At 41.7% G+C, this 22,428-nt stretch overlaps 1 protein-coding gene across 1 annotated transcript; it reads right to left on the bottom strand.

Moving 5' to 3' along the window:
• Positions 1-869: 869 nt before the first annotated feature.
• On the bottom strand, positions 870-21,170 carry tsc22d2 (TSC22 domain family 2). Its single transcript, XM_076022730.1, has 3 exons — positions 18,876-21,170; positions 3,603-3,654; positions 870-3,284 (listed from the first exon to the last, which is right to left on the bottom strand). Exons 1-3 carry the CDS (start codon positions 20,432-20,434, stop codon positions 2,973-2,975), a joined length of 1,923 nt encoding a protein of 640 aa, XP_075878845.1. The 5' UTR covers positions 20,435-21,170; the 3' UTR covers positions 870-2,972.
• Between the last annotated feature and the right edge of the window lie 1,258 nt (positions 21,171-22,428).

The following is a 22,428-nucleotide window of genomic DNA, read 5'->3' as shown; positions in this document are numbered from 1 at the left end:
TTCACATGGTGGTACCTGCAAACAACAAAAAGAAGGGACGTGAAAGGGCATTCATTAGCTCCCACAGCACTATTTAGAAAGAGATGATCACACATCAGACTTCGACCGTCACTGAACAAGCATAGGATTCCTTTTGTAAGTCAGACTTTGCTGATAATATCCTCTCTTGAAAACTTCATGCACTCTGCAAATGACAAAATATATTAACTGTACAAAAGATCAGCAAGGAAATTGTATAAGACTTTTGGCCAGCTTGTTGAGAATGGTGACATGTTGAAGACATGTTGTTGAGCAGGTATTTTTCCCCTTTGTTGAGAGGCAAGTCGAGACATCCAAAGTTTCAATCAAGGAAAATTTTTCTCAATGCAACACTGTCGCTCAAACATCACAGTGCGAGGGGGCAGCCTGTGGTGAGGACACCCGGGGAGTTGGTTTGCTGCTGCACTTGAATGACCCCGTTAGACACCTTTATATAAAACAAGTCCTAAATTGTCATAATCCTGTTGTATTCAGTTCAAGGGCTGGCCACGCCATGAAAAAGATGGAGCCACATTTTTTCTTTGTACCCTTAATCAAATATTTATGTCAGAAGCTCAACAGGAAATTCACTCATAATAACTCTTGACCCATTTTTTATGTTCCAATAATTTTCTGTTTCTTCTTTTCCAGTTTCTGGACGTCTCGTCTCTCTTGGATGAGGATGAGTTCACATTCTAAAATGTCAGGAGTAAGTCCCTTTTGCTGCTTCAACGTGAAAGTCCTGGTTTTATCTTTTATTTAACTCTAAACACATCTGCTATTGCTGCTGATCTGCTTTCATGGTGGTTTGGTGTATCACACAAATATGTGGGCAAATAAACAAGAAGACATTCTCTTAATAAAACAGTAATTTATTTTTGAATGAAAACTAAAACCGTCAGAACAGCACATTACAAGGGCACTGTATTTTCCCCAAGGCTCAGTAAACACTTTCATACAGTACACTTGGCATGTACACGGCATCTCCTTCAAATTAAAAAAAAACAACAAAAGAAACAAAAGAAGAAGAAAAAAAAGCCCATTTGCAGAAGGAGAAATAGGAAATTAAAGAGACCATAGAAAGATGACTGATTGTACAATTACCAAGCATTGGCATGGTTTGGTTCTAAGCCACACACGAAGTTGCTGGTTTGTCTGGCAACGGCAGACGATGGCACAGGAGGCAAAGAGGACATGAGACACACAATCACTGTGTTCCAGCTGGAAAGTGTGAAATGTTTTATAGGGATTTTGTGTTTTTCGTAGTTTGCGTATGTGCTAATGTTTCCATGTATTTGTTTTTGTAAGCCGGAACACTGTGCGTGAACTCGACAGGCTGCATTTGTTGAATACACTAAAATAGGCAACGTAACAAAACCTTTTAACTGCATATGAAATTTAGCACAGCATTGACGTGAATACAGGAGAGAAAAGAAAGAGGGTTTCATCGATGCGATTTTGTGCACGGGGCCCACATGCTTGTCCAACACGAGCTCCTTTTCAACATTCTTTTTTTGGGTCTGATTTCACCACCCTCACCACTTTCTCCACTTTCTCTGCACCTTGTTCCCTTTCACTTTCGTAAAACGTTTTGCAAATATGGATAGACGGGGAAAACAAAGAGCGCCGCGATAAAAGCACGAGGTAAGAAAGTGGTTCGTGTATAGAACATGAGAGACAGCGTCAAAAATAATCAAAGGAGAAAAATAGAAAAAGTGTGCATCATAAAAAGGAGTTGCACAGCTTTTCGTCTTTGGTTATAAAGTAGGTTGTAATTTTCACAGTTTTTATTCTCCATATACCTAACCAAACCAGCTCATTAATTAATTTGTATTTCTGTATGTTTGGACAAGGAAAATTCTTTTAAGAAAAAAGAAAAGGGTGAGTATAATCCTTTTTTTTTTTTTATCAAAACATCCCATCACATTTTAACAAGTATTCTTCTGTACAAACCCTCCTTGCACATTAATACTTTACACTTTACAAAATATACATTCAATCTGGATTTTACCTAATGTAAGCTCGGATTTAGTGTCAGCAATATTTCATGAGAATGAGTATTTCTACAAAGAATCTTATTGCCTTTTTACTGAGTTCTACCTGTTGCAAGAGACTATCAAAATTTGAAACCTGACAGATTCTAAAACACCAAAAAAGAAAAAAACAACTGGTTTGTGTTATCATTAAGTATCTCCATGAAATTGTTCCTTTACATTAAGTACATAGCAGCCCTGAAATAAATAAATGCAAATACTAAAATTTAACCCATGAAAATGCTTTTTTCTTTTCTTGCTTTAAACGTACGTCAAAGTACGATGGCTCTGAGAAAACAACACAAAATGTTTGTTGCAGCATATAACAAGCCGAGGTGCTCAACTTCGTGATTTAAGGTGGCCGCTGGCCTTGGTGGCCCTCCCATCTGGGGGCAGCTGCTCTCCCTCCGATTTCTCAGCTCAGTTGCCTGCTCCACTCAGACCAGGGCGTGGATGTGCTTGGCTGGACCCTGCAGGACGAGACAAAAGCTGCATTGGGCTTCTCCCGCGGCTGATCTCCCGGCTCACGCGACTCCTAGCGCCGACCCGTCAAGGTGCCGCTGCCCCTCCAGCCGATTTCCTGCATGAGATCTGCCAGTGTGAAGGCGCTGCCCCCTCCTCCAATCTCATTCAACCTTCTTGCAACCGACCGCATAAGACTTCAAGGGGTGGTAGTTGTCTTACAACGCTAAAGGCAGAGAGGCAGCAACATGCACACACTGAACAAGACTCTGGGTGGTCAACTTTGATGTCGTCGCAAAATTATTATTATTATTTTTTTTTTCTCAGAATGAGAAACTTGAATGCAGAGCTAAGCCTTTTGGTGAAGAGGACGGTAGCGCTCGTTGACTCTCCCAACAGGAACTCCCTCCTGCGTTTCCAAGAGTCGAAGCCTGTTCACTGCGGACGGGCTCGTGCGGCTCACGCCGACGTGATGTTGGGCTGATGCCTGATACTCTGCCCCCCCTCAGATTGCGACATGGGGGAGTTGCTATTGTTTATGCTGTTGGTGACAAGCGGGTACTGCTGCTGTTGAAGGAGCGGCGATGTGCTGTTGCTGCCCTTGATGAGCTGATTGGACAGGTGCCCGAGCTGCTCCGAGTTGGCCAGCGACTTGAGCACGGCGTTTTCCCGCTCCAACACAGAGTTCCTCTCGTACAGCTCTTTGATGTGCTCTTTCAGCACCTCCACCTCCTCGCGGACGGCATACATCAGGTGACTCTTCACCAAGTCCTGAAAGACAAAGAGAGGGCAAATTTTAACTGACACATAATAAAAATACATTGCACATTCTGTAAGTGTATACTTTAAATTAAATAAAAAGAAGTTCTGTGACATTAACGACTGTGATTTAAACATAACAGATTACATACATTTGACCTAAAATAACTTTTCTGTTCCTCTTACACGTCTGTGTGCGTGGGCAACAAAACCAGTCAGTGCACTGACTTGCAAAGAATGTGCGTCACCGTCATAATACGCAGTGTCTCTCTGTAGATAAAAGAGTCACCCCCCTTCAAATACAAATAAATAAAATAAAAATGACGTTACCATTGCTTGCTCAATCTTGTTATCGATGGCAACGACACTGGCACCAGACGTACTGTTGAGAGATAAGAGCAAAGTTAATCACGAGATACTCAGCCTCCAATTGCGCATTTTAAACTCATATCTGCATTTTTTTTTTCTTGTTCAATCAAACATGACGAAGGAGTTCATCAGTAAAGCCATAAACAAAACGCGATGCCCTGAATAACGTCACACTTGTATCTAGGGGTTAACACGCTTGAGATCGTATCTGAGGCTCAAAGGAAAAAAAAAAACTACACGAATCACAGCATCACAGATGAACAGTGGCCAAAGATATCAACCAGTAAAGAGATGTTGGTTCCAACTTTGTAACACACAAGTCAGAACAGACGGGGTTGAGGTTGGGTGACTCAACGGAGTCACCGAGCAAGGAGGTCATTGTGGAAATTTTTACATACTTTCAAAACACATAACTCCAAATTTAAAGTGACAATAGCCCACTTAAATAATACAGTTACTTTTGGTAAGGATGGTGTATTTGGTTTGGTCTACTTTCCAAACCCTGTCATAGGCAGAAACCACGAAAGTCAGCGATTTGATACGTCTACGGCACCAACACATATGGACGTTGCTCAGTACAAACCAATATAAAGGAAATCATTCCAACAAAAGCTGTGGTGTTAACAAAAGTGTGTTAAACAAACGCTAGAGGAAAATATTACGAGGTGCACTAATCCCCCCAAAAAAGATTGCGTTGAAGAATGTAAAGTCCTGCTTTGACCGACGGACAAGTTAACGCCACACGGAGCCCCAGCGGCCGCGGAAACTGCTGCCGGTGCCGTGTGCGGCGTCGCACGTACATCACATCCACCAGGCAGGAGAGGAAAACATGCTGGGGAGCCGCGACCACAGCGATCACTGGCCTGCATATCACACAGCAGCTGAAAAACCAGCTATGGACAATGTTCTGGCCGTACGCGAGTCGGACCTGGCATCCCATTTAAAGATATTAACGCGTTTAAGGAAAGTATCGTGAAGAGCGCGGGTGGAGGTGTCAAAAACACTGTACGACAAACATTAAAAAAAAAAAAAAAAAGAAAAGAAAAGAAAGAAAGCGAGAAACAACACGTGAACAAAAATGAGGGGAAGCTACATTTCCAAGAAACATCGTCAAAGTGGCAGTAACGCAGAACTGGGTCCTGGTACGAGACATGGATTATTTACCTGACGCATCGCGACCGGTACGGCATTAACCGTCCAGAATACGTCGGCGACGTTCCCGGCGAGCAGGGCAGGCTGTAGCTCATTTTGCAGCGCATGATGTATTTTCGCTTCTCGCAGAAAAATGAAGTACAATTCTACCCCACCAAAAAAAATCTGTTCTGACAGAGTAGGAGTACAGGCCGTTCAAACAAAATCTCTCTTGTTTGAGTCTGAGCAGAGAGTTTATAAGAGCTCGAGTCACACGGTAGGGACACATAACACGGGGGGCGGGGCTAAGCCTCCTCCACCTACTCCTCCAGCAAATGGCATTAATTTACTTCCTACCTAGAATAACAACTACCCAATTCCACCCAGTGCAGGACTTACTCAGGCTGAAACATGAAGAGCAAACAAGACAAAGATCTCGTTGTTCCTTTTACTGTGAATTAAAGAGAAACCTCTGAACACACAAGTTGGATGTTTGCATTTCCTATTTTGTTTTTGTTTTTCGGGGGGTGGGAGGTGCGGGCACTAACAGTGAGTGATTGTGAACGTAAACTTCACTGTGGTGTAACTTCACAGGGCACGAAAGCAAAATGGCAATTATTTTAAACAACCAAGTGAATAAATGTCCAAGTACCAAATGCCAAGAACCCAAGAATGCCATAATTGCAGGGCTAACATGTAGCATGAAGTGTCCTCACTGTAAAGATGACAGCGGGGTAAAATGAGTTGCATTCCAAAACAAGTGCCTCACTCGGTCCCACGACCTGAAGGCAGCTCGACAACTCAAGACATTCCTCACTTTGAACTGAACACTTCATCTGGGACACAGCCAGAACGTTCATAGCTACAGCTTGCGATGTTTCATCGAAGAGGGCACACATAACACACGCAGTGTGGAGTGAATTAGCTGGGCCAGTGACTGAAAGTCTGGCCCGAGGGACTGTAATAACATGTTTGTGACGCAAAATATCAAAATTAATTTGCAGCCACTAAGCCTTGAGGGACAATGGGACAAACTGTACACGTTAATAAAGCAGGAGGACATGTGGTGGTTTATGTAAGGGCCACTTGCTGGGTTGGGCCCAGCAAGTGGCCTTTGCTTGGACATTTCCGGCCCTCGGGCCAGCAACCTCTAAACCCAGACATCTGTGTCAGCGACTGCCTTGCTGGGACATCACACAGCCAGGTTCCTCACCGAGGACTAGGAATAAAAACAGTTTTTTTTTTGTTTTGTTTTGACACCAGTTAAACTGAGCTTTGCCTTCACTAGCAGGTCTTATTTACTCACTTGGAAGGACCAAATGGGGAAACGCATAAATTCCACTGCCTGAAGAGAGTGAGTCAGAAGACACGTGCCTTAGAAAAGTGTGGCCCTCTGGCCCAAGTAGGAACTTTAACATACTCACATTAAGGACCCAGATGCGGCGGCACACGTCCCTGATGCAAACCAAACAAATACTCACTCCAGGGGACGGCAGCTGAATAAATTAGATCTCAGCTTTCTTGGAGCCCCTTCTTGACCCTCCAAATCCCCACCCACCAGCAAGTATATTTCAAAACAATAACTGGAATGTTGGGGATGTAACGGTAAATGTGCACTGACTGCCAATTCACTGTTTTTCTTTGTAAAATATGTCTCGTTTCTGCTTTAGGCCATTTCAAATCTTTTTTGGTTGCTGCAGTTCACCGACTGCACCAGAAGGGGTCAGCAGAGAGTCCAAAGACAACATTATGGTCGAAAGCTGCAGATTAGCTTTGGGTGGGTGTTGAGCCAAATAGTTGAGTTAAATAAACTCAAAATCTACAGCTTAATGCTCTAGTAAGGAATGCATAATATGTCAGAAGAATAGTCTTTGTCTGATGTACTGATGCAGCTGTACACAAGGATTCTAACGCAAAGAGATCTTAAGAGGAATCTGAAGTTTTGTTGCAAGCAGTGCAGACTTTACTACAGACTATATGAAAGCCAAATATATGAAACCCCCCTTGGGTCTTGATCCTTTCCCATGCTCCTCGTCATCTGAATTCTCCAAAATTTCCAGACTTTTGAGCATCTAACAGTGAAACATACACAATCCTGGGATTCTGGGGTTTATGTAAGCGGGACAGACACAAGCGAGATGGTTGCTTTTTTCTGTCTGGGTGGAAGCTCGGTGGCAGCAGACTCACCTACTCATGACTCTGATTTAGACCTGGAAAAACAAATATTTATTTGGCGCCAAGCAGGCCTCCACCACTTATTTATAGACAATATGTCAGCGTGTGGACGTCCACATTGACATACTTGAATCATCCTGGAATTGCAGTTATTGTTTGAAGCTATCTGTTGAAGTTAACACAAAGGAAAGGGAGGATTCCTGAGGTTGTTGGCAAAAGCACCTCAACATGCACATTTCAGAATAAGAAATTTCAAGCACAAACCGAGCTGGCAAAACAACCTACACCGTAACTGGACCTGGTCCAGGAAGCACTGACTGTTATGCATCCTCATCACTTTAGATTGACAAGCCAACTCTCCTCAACTAGCAAAATAGTATTAATCACATAGCACGTCTTAACATCAGATTTCACTACTTTATCTCACTGACTGGTTCGGGACAGTTGGTTCAGAATGGATTTAGAGCCCAACGGAATGCTTTAAGAGGAAAAGTGTTCCTCCTGAGGCTTTACAGGTAATATCCTACTACTTTGTTGTTAACAAGGCTCTCAGACTAACAGAGCACTTTTCAGATCAAGGTCTTGGATTCATTTGGGCATTCTCTGAAGTGCAAGTTTGGATCAGACTAATACCATCAGGAACTAAGCTGCAACAACAACAAAAAAAGGTAAAATAAGAATGCGTAATAACAATGACAACAATACTTATCTTAATTACCACATCAATCTTTAATCTGATTTTGTCATGCTTGATTTACACAGAAAGAATATAGTGTTCTTGATTATCAGAATGAGGCAGTCACTAGATGCAGTATAGGTCAGCTACTTGGGATTAAATCAAGTTACAATTGGAAATTTGGAACCTAATGAGAGGTAATTATACTTGTTTTCTAAACAAACAAAAAGTCAATTAAGGATTAAAAGAAAATGGTGAAAAGGTTAAAAGGGTGTCCTAATACAGCACTGCCTTTGAAGCATGAGGTTTGTTATGTAAGCCCTGAAAACTCCTAATCTTCACCCAGATTCCACCCTCCATCTAAAAAGGGCATGTGTGTTTTGGGATCCGAGCTCAACACAATGTCAAGTTCTGTCTTGTCCATAAAGGCTCCACAGATTCTGCTGGAGGGGGAACCTCCTGCCAACCGCTCTGCAGTCTTTTTAAAATGATGCACCTCCACTAATGGGTATTTCTAAGAACACCAGAACATTTGGACTAACAGTTTTCTGAGATATGCCATACCCCTGTGTGTGTGTGTGTGTGTGTGTGTGTGTGTGTGTGTGTGTGTGTGTGTGTGTGTGTGTGTGGATGTGTGCACGCGTGCGCGTCCATGCATGTCTGTGTATGCGAAACAAAATAAGTCTATGTGAGGGCAACAGGCTAATTAAAATAATAAAAAACAACTCCATTGCCAAATGTTGGACTAAGTGAATTTTCTAAGAATAAAACAAAGCAAATGGCAATTTATTAAACTAAAATAAACTATGCCAAACATTTTACTGGCTTCTTATCCTAATATGAACTCTTTAGGGCTGGAGAACACACTTTTTCTTTTTCTTTTTTCCATTTTCCATTAATGTTCTGTTAATAAAATGCTTGTCTGTCATTAACAGTGATATTACTGAGAAACTGGCTTACAGCAACAAACTACAATATACCATTAAAAAGCCCATTAATGCCACTTCCATCTTTTCTTTATTGCCTGGAATCATACAGTAAGTCTAAGTGGATCGAGGGCGAAAAAGGGCTGCGGCCACTTTACTTGGGGGCACTAGGCAGCCTCATCATGAAGCATTCAGCAGACCAACAAATTGGTTTCCCGGAATGCCCTAAATTTAAGTACCAGTACAACCCTTTAAGTTTGAACCACTGAAATAAATAAAACCTTCCCTTTGGTCCATTTAAAAGAAGAGCTGTTAACAGGGTGAGGTTTAAACAGAGATGTGTGCGATTAACCAAGACAAACTTTACTTTTATCCCTTATACCTCAACGAAAACACTGATGAAAACACTGACGAAAACACAAACAGGTAAGAATGTTTGAACGATTGCAATGCTTTCAGACCTCGCAAAAAGCACCACAACTGTTTTTCTTTTTTCTTTTTGGAGCAGCTGCCCAGTTGACGTTGCACATATTTCAGAAAGAAATCATTTTGAGGAATGCCCCTTTACTCTTTTGAACTGAGTTCTTTCATCACCAACAAGTCCAAAGCCATACTATAAAAGGGCCGACAAAAGACGACAAGTGAGGTGTTTTTTCAGCTTTACCTACAGCAGTTAGTTGAGAGGTTTTTCAATGAAGCACCTCTGAGTCACTGAGCCCACAGACTAACAAACAAGCGCTGCAACTTTTCCTGGCTCAGGCTCAAGTTCAAATGCCATCGCGTAACTGCTACTGTTCTTTAAATAATCAGCTCTCATATGAGCTTGCAAAACGTGGGTATAATACAGCATGTAACTGATACATACTTACACAAATCTATATTAATATATTGACCCAATGACATGCTGAAAACAAAATAAAAAACTGCAAGATGCGAGAAAGTAATTTGGTTAATTTGGTCAACACCTATGCACAATGACATATTTAAAGTTTGGTTCAATTTATTGATTTATGGTAATTTACTTTTAGCATAACCAAAAATGCCGACACTTGGAACGGTAATTGTTAAAAGGAACTAAAAATAGTGTTTACACTTGCTGGAAGTTTATTTTAATAAAAATGATTTGCTCAACAAAAAAAAACTATCCAATCCAAAACAAAGACTGAAAGATGTTTGACCTTGTTGACATGCTTTCAGACACGACACTCTAGGAGTTAAAAAAGACAAAATAGTCCATAAATGGATAAACAACACGTCAGTGTGGACTTTACATGCAAGGTGTGCAAAGTTAAAGGACTGCAAAGTCTGGTTTAGTCAGCCTGGCTGAGCCACACGTGGTCGTAAACACATCTATGTTCATAACTGTTGCCCAAAGGCTTTGACTGAGGTAATCTGCTAGGTCGGAGGGCCCGCTAAAAAGGTTGTGGATGGGCTGAAGCAATTAAATGGAGGAAGGAACAGGGAAAGAGGAAACGTGAGTAAAGAAAGGGGGACATTTATGCTCACAAGGAGAGACGTGACAAATGTAGGAAATGTGGGTAGAGAAAAAAAATGCAGCACTAACTTGGTGCTAAAATCATGAACAGGGTTACTGCAGGCAAAGGGGTTGTAGATGGATCATACGGTTTCTATGTTTTTGCATTCATGGGTGCATTCTAGAGCCATTTTTTTTAGCTGTAATGTGAAAAGAATTTAGCCGAGGAACAGTTCAATTCAATTTCAAGCCAGTTTCCACTCAGTCTGCCCTTTGAATACAAACTTAACAGGGAGGCTTGTCACACATTGAGCAGGGGTGGTCCACAAACCCGTAGAGTGAATAGTTTCACTACATGCACAAGCCTCTAAAAGAGTGTTAAAAAAAAAAAAGGAATTCATTTACAAGGAAGAAAAGCGAGGTTTACCATCTGCTACTGTGGCGGTGACCTGAAAAGAATGATTTAAGCCCAAGTGTTCTTATCTCGCGCTATGACAGATATATCTCACCACACCCTTCGAACTTCAGCTCAATACCTTTGTGTTTTGCAATAACGAGTCGGGAAGTTTAAAGAGCTGAGTGAAAGCATACTTCAACACAAAGGTAGCTCTGAGCGAGGAGCTATAGACGTAAACATATCTGTAGAAACAAGCACAGATTTGTCCTTTGAGATAACAAGCAGAAGCAGTCCACGAAGAAAAATGAGGAACACCTTTGTCAGTGTGGAATAGAGCCACATGGACATTTGAGGTGAGGCAACACCATCGGCATATTATTACCAGCCCAGTTATTTCTATGTCAGTTCTGACTCAAGTCAGTTCAACAACTGACATTTCGCTGCCGGCAACCAGAACAAATTTGACCTTTTAAAGCTGTTGAAACCTGCACTGTTGCTGAAAGCAACAAAAAGTTTGAAGAGAAAAGGCGAAAGTGACAGAGCAGTGTACAAAGTATGTAAATTCCTAAAAACAGGTTGGCAGTTGAATGACCTATAGCCCAAAGTGAGGGGTCAAAAACGTGATGCGAGCTCAGACAGGGGGAATGACAAGACCAAACCAACAAACAAAAAAACGAAGCAACATGATGATAAACTCTTCCTTATTTATGAAAATAAATAATCACCACCAGCGCACAGTTAAAAGTAAGGTCCTGAATTATCAAAGTTTCAGACTTCAGACTTTCATAAAAAATTAGGAGGATCTATACCAGTTATAATGTAACAGTTCATTTCAAACAAAAAAGTTCCTTAGGAAGATATTGGTTAATCCCCTGGATAAAATTACAAGACAAAAGCTCATCAGTGTGGTTCGCACACTGCCCAAATGTAGCAACAACTGCCCCAACCTATACAATGGTTAAACCAAACCTCTAAACAAATGGCCCAACACAGAGGGAGCCAACACCTCAGGACGGGACTGCATGAGAAAGGCCTCTGCATTGAGGGCTGTAATGTTCACATCTTGGACAGGGAGGACAAATGGTTTGAAGGTGGTGTCAAAGAGGTCATCTATGGCCACCTGGAACACCCATCAATTATCCAACACTTACCAGGGTGCCTCGTGGACTCTCCCCTGACGTTTCCCCCCCACGTATCCCTCTTTAGCCATGATAGATATCGGACGCAAACAAGTCGTAGTGACTTGCATTGTCTGATAGCAGGCAAAATGCAGCAAGTGTAGACTGCTCCAAGTGAACATGCTATAATAAAGGGTTTCACGATAATTAAGCATACTACAAATGTACATATAAGAGCTGTCTGTAAAGGTCGGAAGTCATCCAGGTCATCGCAGCCTTGAAGGTTGAGTCGGACTGGCAGCTGGACTGAATTTAATGTAATTATTACAGATGTAGACTGACATGCCTGCAATTTACAGGACAAAAAAAGGTCAAAACACTGAACATGTTGAGTTAACCTCAGGCAAAACAACTAAGAGTGATTGAAGTTTTCTGTTTCTGTAATAAGTGATTGACAGTGGATTTAGTTAATCTACCCAGAGAGAGGTTGTGTCAGTCACCACTCTTTTTCAGGTGTAAAGACACATTCACTTCAACCATACAAAGCCTGCTCTATTCAAAAGATGAGGACATTACGTAACTTGATTAAAGACAATTTTTACATAATATAAACCAGTCAAAAGCCAACATGATCCATCTGCTTCATGTCATCCAACAACAAAGATACGAGGACAAAGGCCGCAATGGTTTGAGCATCTCCATGGAAATTCAAACTGCCTTGACATGACAATTATTGCACAACATGCCATAGATAGGACACAAAAGCGTCAGTTAAGACGCTCTAGGCAAGATAAATCCAATCCTTGATCTCCCACGAAACAAGCAGCTGCTTTAACTTGGATGATTATATGTGAACTACCTTAACGGTACAGTTTATTTAATTAATGAAGGGCATCTTCTTCTTATCAAAATCTTCCAATCTGGCAATGCCAAGGGGGCAAGAAGAAAACATTCACCAGCAAAGTGGTCTCTGTGTGAGGCCAGGCCTCAGCCTAGCGTGAATCAGAAAGACCCAGGTCACAGCTGTGCAGTCAACCAACACTGGCAGCAGACTCTTTTAATGGAGGCTCAGAACACTATGAGAGTTTTTGATAGGTCCTGTATTAAACTTAAGAGACTGCTGATTATAACTGTAGTTAAAGCTCAAGGAGCAATGAATTGGCTTGAAAATTTCTGTCATTCAAAATGAAAGGTGAGTGAAAATAATTCACACCAACATGGGTGTTCTTCTGTGAGAGCCAGCGTTACAGTGAAACACAATTGTTACCACATTCACCGATGAGTCAGAAAGATCTTTGGTCAGGTTGTATGGGATAGGATCGGCATGGAGATACAACAACAACCCCGTATGTTCTCGTTTCTGAAGAAGGGTTTAAGTTAGTTGTATGACTAAGAGTCACAGCTTTTTCGTTGGAGTTTACATGATGTCACTGAGCCTGCACAGGTTCTCTCCGACTTCCTTCCAAAGACGTGCATGTCGAGTTAACTGGAAACTCTAATCAGGTGTGTCAATCGCACGGTTAAACACAATCACACCTGACCATGGATGTATTACAAGAACTGGATACCGGACTGGAAATATGGCCACTCAAGGTACTGCAGCAAAAAAAAAATCCCATGGGCTGTGTCTCAGCTCATTCTGATTGATTGCGTCCCGACGTGTCTGTAAGTGACGTTCTCCAGGATAGTTGTGATTGGCAAAAGATCATGTGAGTTACAGAGGCACCTGACTCACACCATTGATGCGGTACAGTGCAAGACTTCTGGAGAAATTGAAGTCATGCATATTTTTTCAGGAGTCTGGAACGACCCACATATTGGAGCCAACACATTGGCGGAATGCAGAAGTATCACACACGTAACCGCGTCCTAAGTATCTTTCTGTATTGGCTGGTCATTCTTTGTCAAACAACAATTAACTGTCACACTCACAGTGACTGCTACAAGTTGAGTTGACTGACCAAGCAATTGCAGAAAAAAGACAAGCCTTCCTTATCAAAACACAACATTTTAAATTTGAGGTAATTGGTAATACAACCAATTATGAAAGTCATTAAATTGTAACTAACAAACTGTTTCAAAAGGAGCAATACTTTCAGACCAGGCAACATTTTCGCAACTGCTCAATACAATACTCTGACCCTCGTCCAGGGTTCTTCTTCTGTTATTGGCTGACATTGATTTCTCCATGAAGACGCCACACTCACAGAGTCTTGTGACAAATCACAGACAACCACTTTTACATACCGTACATAGGGTGTGTCTTATGCACATAGCGTTCAATGCCCTAATGAGGTAACAGCAGCAGTCTACAGCAGTTGCCATGCATTCATCAAATATATCTTTATGTAATGAGACTATAAGAATGGAAAACATTAGAGCTTCTTTCCAAGAAGAAAAAAAAAATGATGATCGTCACATAATCTGTGTGGTGAGTGTGCAGGTTACAATTTGTGCACTCTGGAGTTGTTGGGTTATGTATTTGATGAGTTTTGAGGGTGGGAGACCTGTACCATTCACCTCCACATTATTTGCCAAACAGGTTGTGTCTCTGCCCCCTGGTTCTCAAAACAACAGCAACTAATAATTAAAGGGAATGTACCTACTCATACGACTATAGCAATTATGGCAATAGGCAAATTTGCCAAAATGTTTAACTATCCCTCACAAATTTAGTCTGATTCAGTCACGTTACCAACTCTAAATGTGTTAATCAATTTCCTCCACCCGCATTTTCTCTAATTTAATATTTTACCAGAGCACCAACTTAAAACAGCAAAACAAGAGACTCACATAATTATTAAAGGAAATTATTTGTTAGAAGCTTGTTTTCCCATTTTGCGCAATCAGGACAAGTTGGTGCATATTAGACTGAATGAAACCTGATTCACTGATACGGTACGATCCAGTCTGCAAGGTTGTGAATAAACAGCTAACGCTCTATCCTGGCACAATGAGTCACATCCGCTTCACGCATTCACCTTCAAAAGACTGCTGTGTGTTTTGACAGACGAGATAAAGGCATCTTGAGAAAACGGAAGAAGACAGGCGGAAACACTATGGCAAATATGAAAGCAGTCGTCAAACCAACACTGAAAACCTTTCATTGCAAGGCAAGCAAAAAGTATTTGTATGCATGGCAGGTGTCAACACATTCATTGACTGTGACCTATTTAGGGCGTGAGTGTAGACTGCATTTTAATCCATTGGCTTAAAATCTCTAAATAAAAAAAATTAAAAAAACTATCAAGATTTAATTTACTACAATTTCTAAACAGAAATGATCAAAAAATGGTTTAGTTAATATTTAGGTTGAGGTTTTTAGGACTGCTCAAAAAACACAAGGGGTGGGATTAGGGTTTTTAGGGTTGTGTGATTGCACAATCAATTTTCACATTGAAAGGTGATAGTGCAGCGAGTCATGGTGTGACAATCAGCCACAGACACAAATACACACTAGCAGCAGTGCATCAGATCAGTGGACAACATGCAATGAAAGTGGGCAGTGAGCAAGAGAAGAGATAGGATGGATGACTCAAATGCAGCTGCCTGCAACGCTTTTTTCACATCCTCATTACTCACAAGCAAGTCATCTCTGCCTCTGGGAGGCCCTCGCTATTGAAACCCTGCTGTTTAGCACGTACTTCCAACTATAGGATGCAGAATGAAATGACAGACCCGCAGTCCCACATTTCTGAAGCAAGTTTACCAAGTGCGCCATAAAGAAACTTGACCTTTTCTCTATCTCACTTCTTTAACTCCATATTAGAGGAAATGGCTCATTAAAAAAACAGTTAAGGAAGAAACAATTAAATAGATTCTGAGTCCAAACCGATTCTGAGACAAATGTACACAAAACATTTCAATTTAAGAATGAAGAAAAGAAAATGTTGGTTGACCTGTTGCCATACCTACCTTGAATTTAGACCCTTAGACAAGTTCTCAGCTCAACTCTGCCCTGTCCAAGGGGAGTAAAAACTGATAAACACGTAGCTGTGAAAAGATTTCCTCCTTAGTCAGATGGCTAAAAATAAATCCTTGTACTTCACACGCTGTTGAGAGAATTTTAGAAAATACAACAAATACCAAATTTGCAAACGGTGACTCAATTCCCAGAACACCCTAAAACAGACTGCAGCTGATTCAATTGGCTAACTTCAAGAGAAAGAGATAAATTAGTTACGGTAGGTAGTCAGAAGCATGATTGTTTACTTGCTTTGCCAGGTTCTCTCTAATTGGAAGAGATCCCCTGACCGCCTCTTGCTAAAATATTAGGGTGGGTCCTGCTGTGAAAATTATTCCACCACTTCTCCGCACACCATTCACCTCCATCTTTCAACGTAAACAACAATAAACTATAGCATTAGTTGAGATTCAGGCAAGGCTACATGAAATATGAGGTATAGAAAGACATAGAACAAAAAGGAGACAGGCACACAGGAAGCAGGCCCAGCAGCCCGGCCCAAAAGCTTAATCGGAGAAGCCTTGTCAACTTGGGTCACAGCTTAGGATCTCCTATAATTACAGCTATTCAAGAGCCTAGGAATGTGTATCCCCCGGAGGTTCAGGCAGGTCAGCGCTCTGTCGAAATCTGTGGCAACTACACTAAAAACCCCAACATGATTCCTTTGCTGTCACACCACTGGCCAATTTAACTGTCTTTTTTTTTTTTTTTTTTTTTTTTTTAAGGCTACACTACTCTACCACTTTAAGGTTTTCCACCTGTTATGTGCCTTGTGTTTTTGACTTGTGTTGCACTGTTGTACTTTTTCACTAATGTCTTTTGTCTTTGTATTAATGATTTTCTCTCTTTTGTCATTCAACTTATACTTTATCATTTTACTTATTTTTACGTTTAATGTTTACAGTAGTGCCATGGGCCCTTGAGAGACGCAATTTTAATCCACTGTATGCGTTACTCATATTACAGGATTGACGTTGAATTTCATTCTTATAATCATTGTATTCAAATCTGGTGCTACAATAAAGACCAAGAGGGTGGAGCAATGGGAGAGTAAATCAAGAAGAGTGTGATGTCAAGTTGTATCCGTGTATCTATTTGTTTTCCTGCTGGTACAATGCTGTAAAGTATGTTCTGAAGTCGCTACAGTAAGGTGTTAATTGTTTGTTGAAATGTATATTGCCCGTCATAAATATGTAGAGGCATGTGTCAGAACCAGTGCTAGGAGGCAGTTTCAAAACTGCCAAAACTCATATTTTAACACACAGAATCCCACATTGTACTTGTGCACAGGGGATTTAGTATAGTCTCCCCGCCCAGGCACATAAAATTTTAATTAAATTGAAAGAGAATAAGAGATCTTATTTGTCCCATTAGTTTTATAACCTTATTCATTACACAACCTTTTGGCAGGAATACAGCATGCTGAGATCAGTTGCTGACCTTTTTAGGCTGAGAAAATTTCATTATAATCTCACCTCCAAAGTGGTTTCCCGTCAGTCAGTCAAATTTATAACAGAAGTCATAAAAAGCAGATTCCTTGACACAGATGAGCTTTGTGCAGCAACAATGTGAATAAAACTACAGTACAAAGTACAGATTTCATTATACTGGGTGATGCTCCATTAATGTGCCTCCTCTTTATCAATGGCATTTATAGGTACACTGAATCAACAGGGCTGTTTTACAATAACTGATTTTAACAGTTGTTAAAGTTTTAACTAAGTTTCTAAAAGCCATTTTTGACGTGATAAATCTGGGTATATTGTGATTAAAGTACAAAGTTAAAAGTACACTGAAGGGATAAATGTGTGCTTATCTAGACATTAAAAATAAGTAAAGTATTAAATACAGAATGCTTGACAGACTGAATATATTATGTTGTTAATTAAGATAAACAATTTTGTTAGCAAAACAGTTCAGGCAAAGCTATTTCATTATTTAGAAAAGACAGCGTGCTGGGCATTTATGGATGTGTTTATAAGATGTATTCTAATATTTACAACATCTTTTATGTTTGTTTTTACAAGCATTTTGAGCTGCAGTTAGATCGAGCATGAGTCATCTGGGGTAATGATGGACGGCTCAATAAAGGTCGAAGGTCTAAAACAGGAAGTTCAATACTACTTCAGATCCACTTGATCATTCAACATGGAAGAGGTCCTAGGTGTCTAGCTACGTACAGAAAGAAATTCTGCGTCGGTATAGTAACTGCGGCCACTCAATGGCCTCATGACATTGCTCTCGAACCAGCTCTGGCTATGGAAAAGCAAACTGAGTGCAAACTAAGTAACAACTGTGACACCAATACCAGTCCAGCACTAGCACCAGGTTCCACCACGCAGACGTTAGGCACAAGTTGTCCCTTCCTGGTACCATACACAATGTTTCTTCTTTCTACTAATCACCTATCGTTCTTTCCACAGTGTCACTGGCATTAGGTGTTACTGCAGACAATGATAAGCTTCTGGAGTATCTGCACTTGGCAATAAGGCTTTAAACTCCCAAAACATAAACATACTCATCCTGCTCCGACTCTCTCAAAACTAGAACAACAAAAACTGCAGTGAGTGTCATAAACCAAAGCTAGATAAATACTATGTGCAGTCAGTCCTCATCTGGGTCATCCTTCCAAAATCACTTCTGCAATTCACTGCTGTTTTCTCGGAATGGCAGTGGCAACACTTCTGCTTAAGTGAAGTATAGGGTCATCAGACAGACCCTAAAAATAGCTGGTGTGTACATTAGAGAAATGCTCTAGTGAAGTGAAGAGTTGGTATTTACGACCCCTTAAATGCAAGCTTTTTGTCTCGTCTAGACAGACAGTAGCAAAAAAAGAAAATACCTGAATACATTGGGACGGTCATTGCTTTGTCAGCTTGAGAGCAAACTGCTGGAACTTATCCAAGTTCTTGTTAATGTCCCCTAAACCAAAATAACCTCCACATTTTAGAGGATGTACTGTATAATGCAGTGGCTGTGGGGGTTTAAAAAGGGAACAAACCTCAGTGTTTTTTTGCACTCCATTAATAGCTAGAACTGTCTCTAAATGTCACCATCTGTTACTTTCAATTGATTGGTGTAGATTTTACAGTATCTAATGTTCCTTAAAGCACAACAAAAGACTTTTTAACGGTGTGCTCGAGGTAGACACCGGAGGCCTTATGCTGCCTAGAAAATGACAGCTGTAGAATGCAACAAGAATGTTTATTATTAGGACAAATATATAAATATATTTAATCATTCGCTCCACAAGTTGAGACCAGTGAAAAATAAAAATGACAAAATGTATGATTTTGATTTCTGAGTGAAAATGGGGGGAATAATCAGTAAACAACAAGAAAAATGTCATTGCTTATACGGTATAGCTTCTTACCTGTCTTCATCATCATTCATGGCAATATGGATGCCAAACAGGCTGTTGACAGCAGGAGCAGGCAGCCCGAAGCCTTGAGTGATGAAAGGCTTTACTCCATCTCTCCCCGGCACCACAACTGCATTGGCCTGAGGTGGCGAATCAGCTGTGTGCCTGTGATCTTCTGCATGGTTACCTAAGCTGGATGGAAGGCTTGTGAGGATTCTCATTTGGGCATTTTGGGGCTGGACATGTCCTCCACCCAGACTGGCCACTATAGCAAATGCATTGTGAACGCCACCATGGGAAGCGATAGAAGATGCAAGGGAAACGTCAACACTTCCTGAAGACTGTGTCTGGTTGGTATGCTGCTGTTGGTCACTTCCTGTGAGGATGGGCGCTAAAGCTGATGAGTTTCCCACTTGCAGCTGAATGCCCTTTGATAAACGTGCTTCTCCATCCAGCCCCTGTGCCCTCTGACCAGCACTGACAAGTTCTGGTGAGACCACTTGGCTGGACTGAGACCATGCAGGATGGGCCAACGCAGAAGGGCTCTGAGTGCTTGATCCAAAGTGCTGATGATGATAGTCTAGCTGGCCAGTGGAGACAACGATAGTAGAATAGGATAGCTGCTGGGCCTGAGTAGCAGGAGGCATCAGGGGAGAATTCTGCACGGCACCTTGGTGCACACCATTGAGGCTGTTCAAATGTAAGGTCTGTGGGGCAAAAGGCTGAATACTGCCTTGAGCCTGTTGTGGTTTTTCTGTTGGTGTGGTTGTATACCCCGCGGACTGGAAGGCACCTGCCCCACTCCCTAACTGAGGAGCCAGGCTGTAGCCTTGCTGCAGAGGCTCCGAGGTGATAAGGTGGGAGGGGTGCTCAAGGGAGAATGCACCGCCTGTGGTGTTTTCAAAAGCCTGGAGAGAAAGACCAGTACTAGAGACCACTGAGTTAATAGTAGCCCCAAGGCCACTGTCTCGTTCTATGCTGCAATCAAGAGCTAGAGTTGTCTTAATGCTGTCAACAGCTCTGTGAATATTTGAGCCAGATTCTCTCTCATAGAATTCAGTGCACATCCACCTGCCTCTTCTGAAGGGCTCTCCTGTGCCGTGGTCAAGTTTAATGACCCTGAAGCGAGAAATACAGTTGGTGCTAACAGAAGCAGTATGAGCAACATTGGCAGATACAGAGGCAGCAGGACCGGGATTGATCACAGTCAAAGGGTGGGTAGTAGGAACATTGGGTGGGGCTCTAGCTGGCCCGGACAAACTTGCTCCTGAATTATACGTGCCGAGTTGAGCAGTACCAATAATTTTATAGGAGGCTCCCTCGTTGAAAGGGCCAGTGCTGGGTAGCAGCAGTTCCTGAGACTCCACATTGTTGTTTAAGGTTTCCTCGGATGAACTCCTTTCACACACAGCCAGGTCGGCACGGGAAACGTCATATATCTCGGACGAGCCGTCTTCCGTCCGGGGCTCATCCGGATCATCGAGGCTCTCAGTGTCGTCAGCGATGCAGCTGGCGGCTACCTGTGCCTGCGTCACACTCGTGATCTGGAAGCAACTTTTCTTCTTCGGCATTTTCGACGTGTTCACTGGCTGCCCCAAGCCTGTCCGCTTCCAGAGAACTCGAGGAGCAGGACGCCGGTACTGCGAACCAGCTTAGAACTCGTGGGTTTGACACAGGCACGTACCGTTACGAGGCATTTTCCCCACGGATCCCCTGCCTTTCGTTTGACAAGAGCAAAGCGTGGCAACCAGTGCCAGACGTGAGGAAATAAGTACGGTGTTCGTCGCAGTTTAGGACGAGAACAACTTCTGCGGTCGGCCTTCCCTCGGTCCCTGCAACGGAGTGTGAAACACCCCCTGTCAAAGTTCTTCTTCAGCAGCTGCTCCTGGCACTTTAGTGTGAGGCAGGCACAAGCACACAGTCCACTCCACTCAGGGTTTTTTTTTCTTCTTATTTCTCGCCGACAAGCTGAGTTAGCTAAAGTTGGCTAGTTTCTCCTACCTCTGTACCAGAATGTTCTTCTTCAGGTTGTAAAAAAAAAAAAAAATGTATATCCACACGTTTAGAAAAAAAAAAAAAAAAAAAAAAAAAAAAATCAATCGCATGTATTTCAGTAGCAGGCGAAGTGAACGTCTCAAAGTCGGTGAAGTTTTGCTTCTTTCCTTACGGCCGGCTTACTTCTGGCCGCTGCTATTAGCAGTTAGCTAACAAGTAATCACTTTTCCAAATGGGTTCTGCGCTAACAAGCCGCTAACCCTTGGCTGCCGCTCGGCAACCCAGCCACTCAACTAGAAGGCAGGGACGAAATGCATCTTGGGTATGTATGTCAAACAAGTTTGCCGTAATTTAAAACATTTTTTGTTAATTTATTTATAAATAATACATGTGGGGAAAATTCGCCTACACCTCTAGTAAAGCAAACGTGGCTATTAAGCCTTTTTGTATGGAAAAACGAAATATTTTACACTACCAAAATAATTTGCTTCGAGTCGTCATTTCCGGTTAAAACACTACCAGAAGAAAATGCAAGAGACAGACACTACTAGGGTTGAGTGAAGACAGAAACCTTTGCAAATGCAATAAACTAAAATATGTCGAAAACATTGAATTGTATTTATCTATTTTACCATCAGTACAATACAAAGCGCCCTCCATACACAACAAAAAGCAAATTTCAAATGTAACATATTCCATGACCGAAAAGGAGCATGAAGAAGAAAGTTGTATTGTACTTGCCCCTCAATTTACAACACAAAAAATATAGAATTAATAGAAACAGATTGCCTGTCTCATTATAGTTACTCTGTAATCAATACAGATTAAAAAAGGAAAATAGAGGTAAAATTCAATATCTGCTTGTACATAACATAGAAACCTACCAACACTAACCTACCTACCTCCCTACACTTCAGTCCACACATTTCTTTTTATTTTATTTTATTTTTTTTACTTTTTTAACTTGAAATACAATGTTGCAACATCAGACAGTCTATGCTCAGACTCCCTCCCTTATAGTGTGGGCTTCCCCGAGCCCCAGCCAATGTGTTTTTGTAGCTGGCTGTGTTTATTTATTTTGGTCTGAGGGCGAAGACTACCAGGCTGTGCTCCAGCAAGTGTCATAGTCCCGACACGCTGAGTCCACTTTCAGGGTACCACCGCAGCAACAAGACTGGTGTTGTATGGCTTTATTTTAGAGCCTGCAGTTCGGGCTAGTGGTCACTTTCAGCAGCCCAACCTGAGACCTCTGGCCTCTCACAAAGCACTATGGGGTCTGAGAGTACACAATCAACAAACTGTATGACGAGCCGTCCCCCACCACTTGGTACAAGACGGGCTTCACTAGAAATAAACGACACAAGGAGTTTTTTCAGGGGAACTTAACCAACATAAACCTAAAATAACAAAATATTCCCACGAACCCTGTGCATGGTTTTCAGTTTATTTTGGCCCCCTTTCCACAGAAAACACATATATGCTTTTTTATTTTTGGCTTGGACTATGTATTTTAGGGTGTCTGAATACCAATAAATGTAAATGTTAGGTGATGTTATATTGCTGTCACATA

Source organism: Nelusetta ayraudi, unplaced genomic scaffold, assembly GCF_046127955.1.
Source record: "Nelusetta ayraudi isolate G7.1 ecotype Tasmania unplaced genomic scaffold, CSIRO-AGI_Nayr_v1 ptg000013l, whole genome shotgun sequence".
In the NCBI taxonomy this organism is placed as follows: Eukaryota; Metazoa; Chordata; class Actinopteri; order Tetraodontiformes; family Monacanthidae; genus Nelusetta; species Nelusetta ayraudi.
Note: the sequence above shows the minus strand (reverse complement) of the source record. Positions and strands in the feature narration are given on the sequence as shown.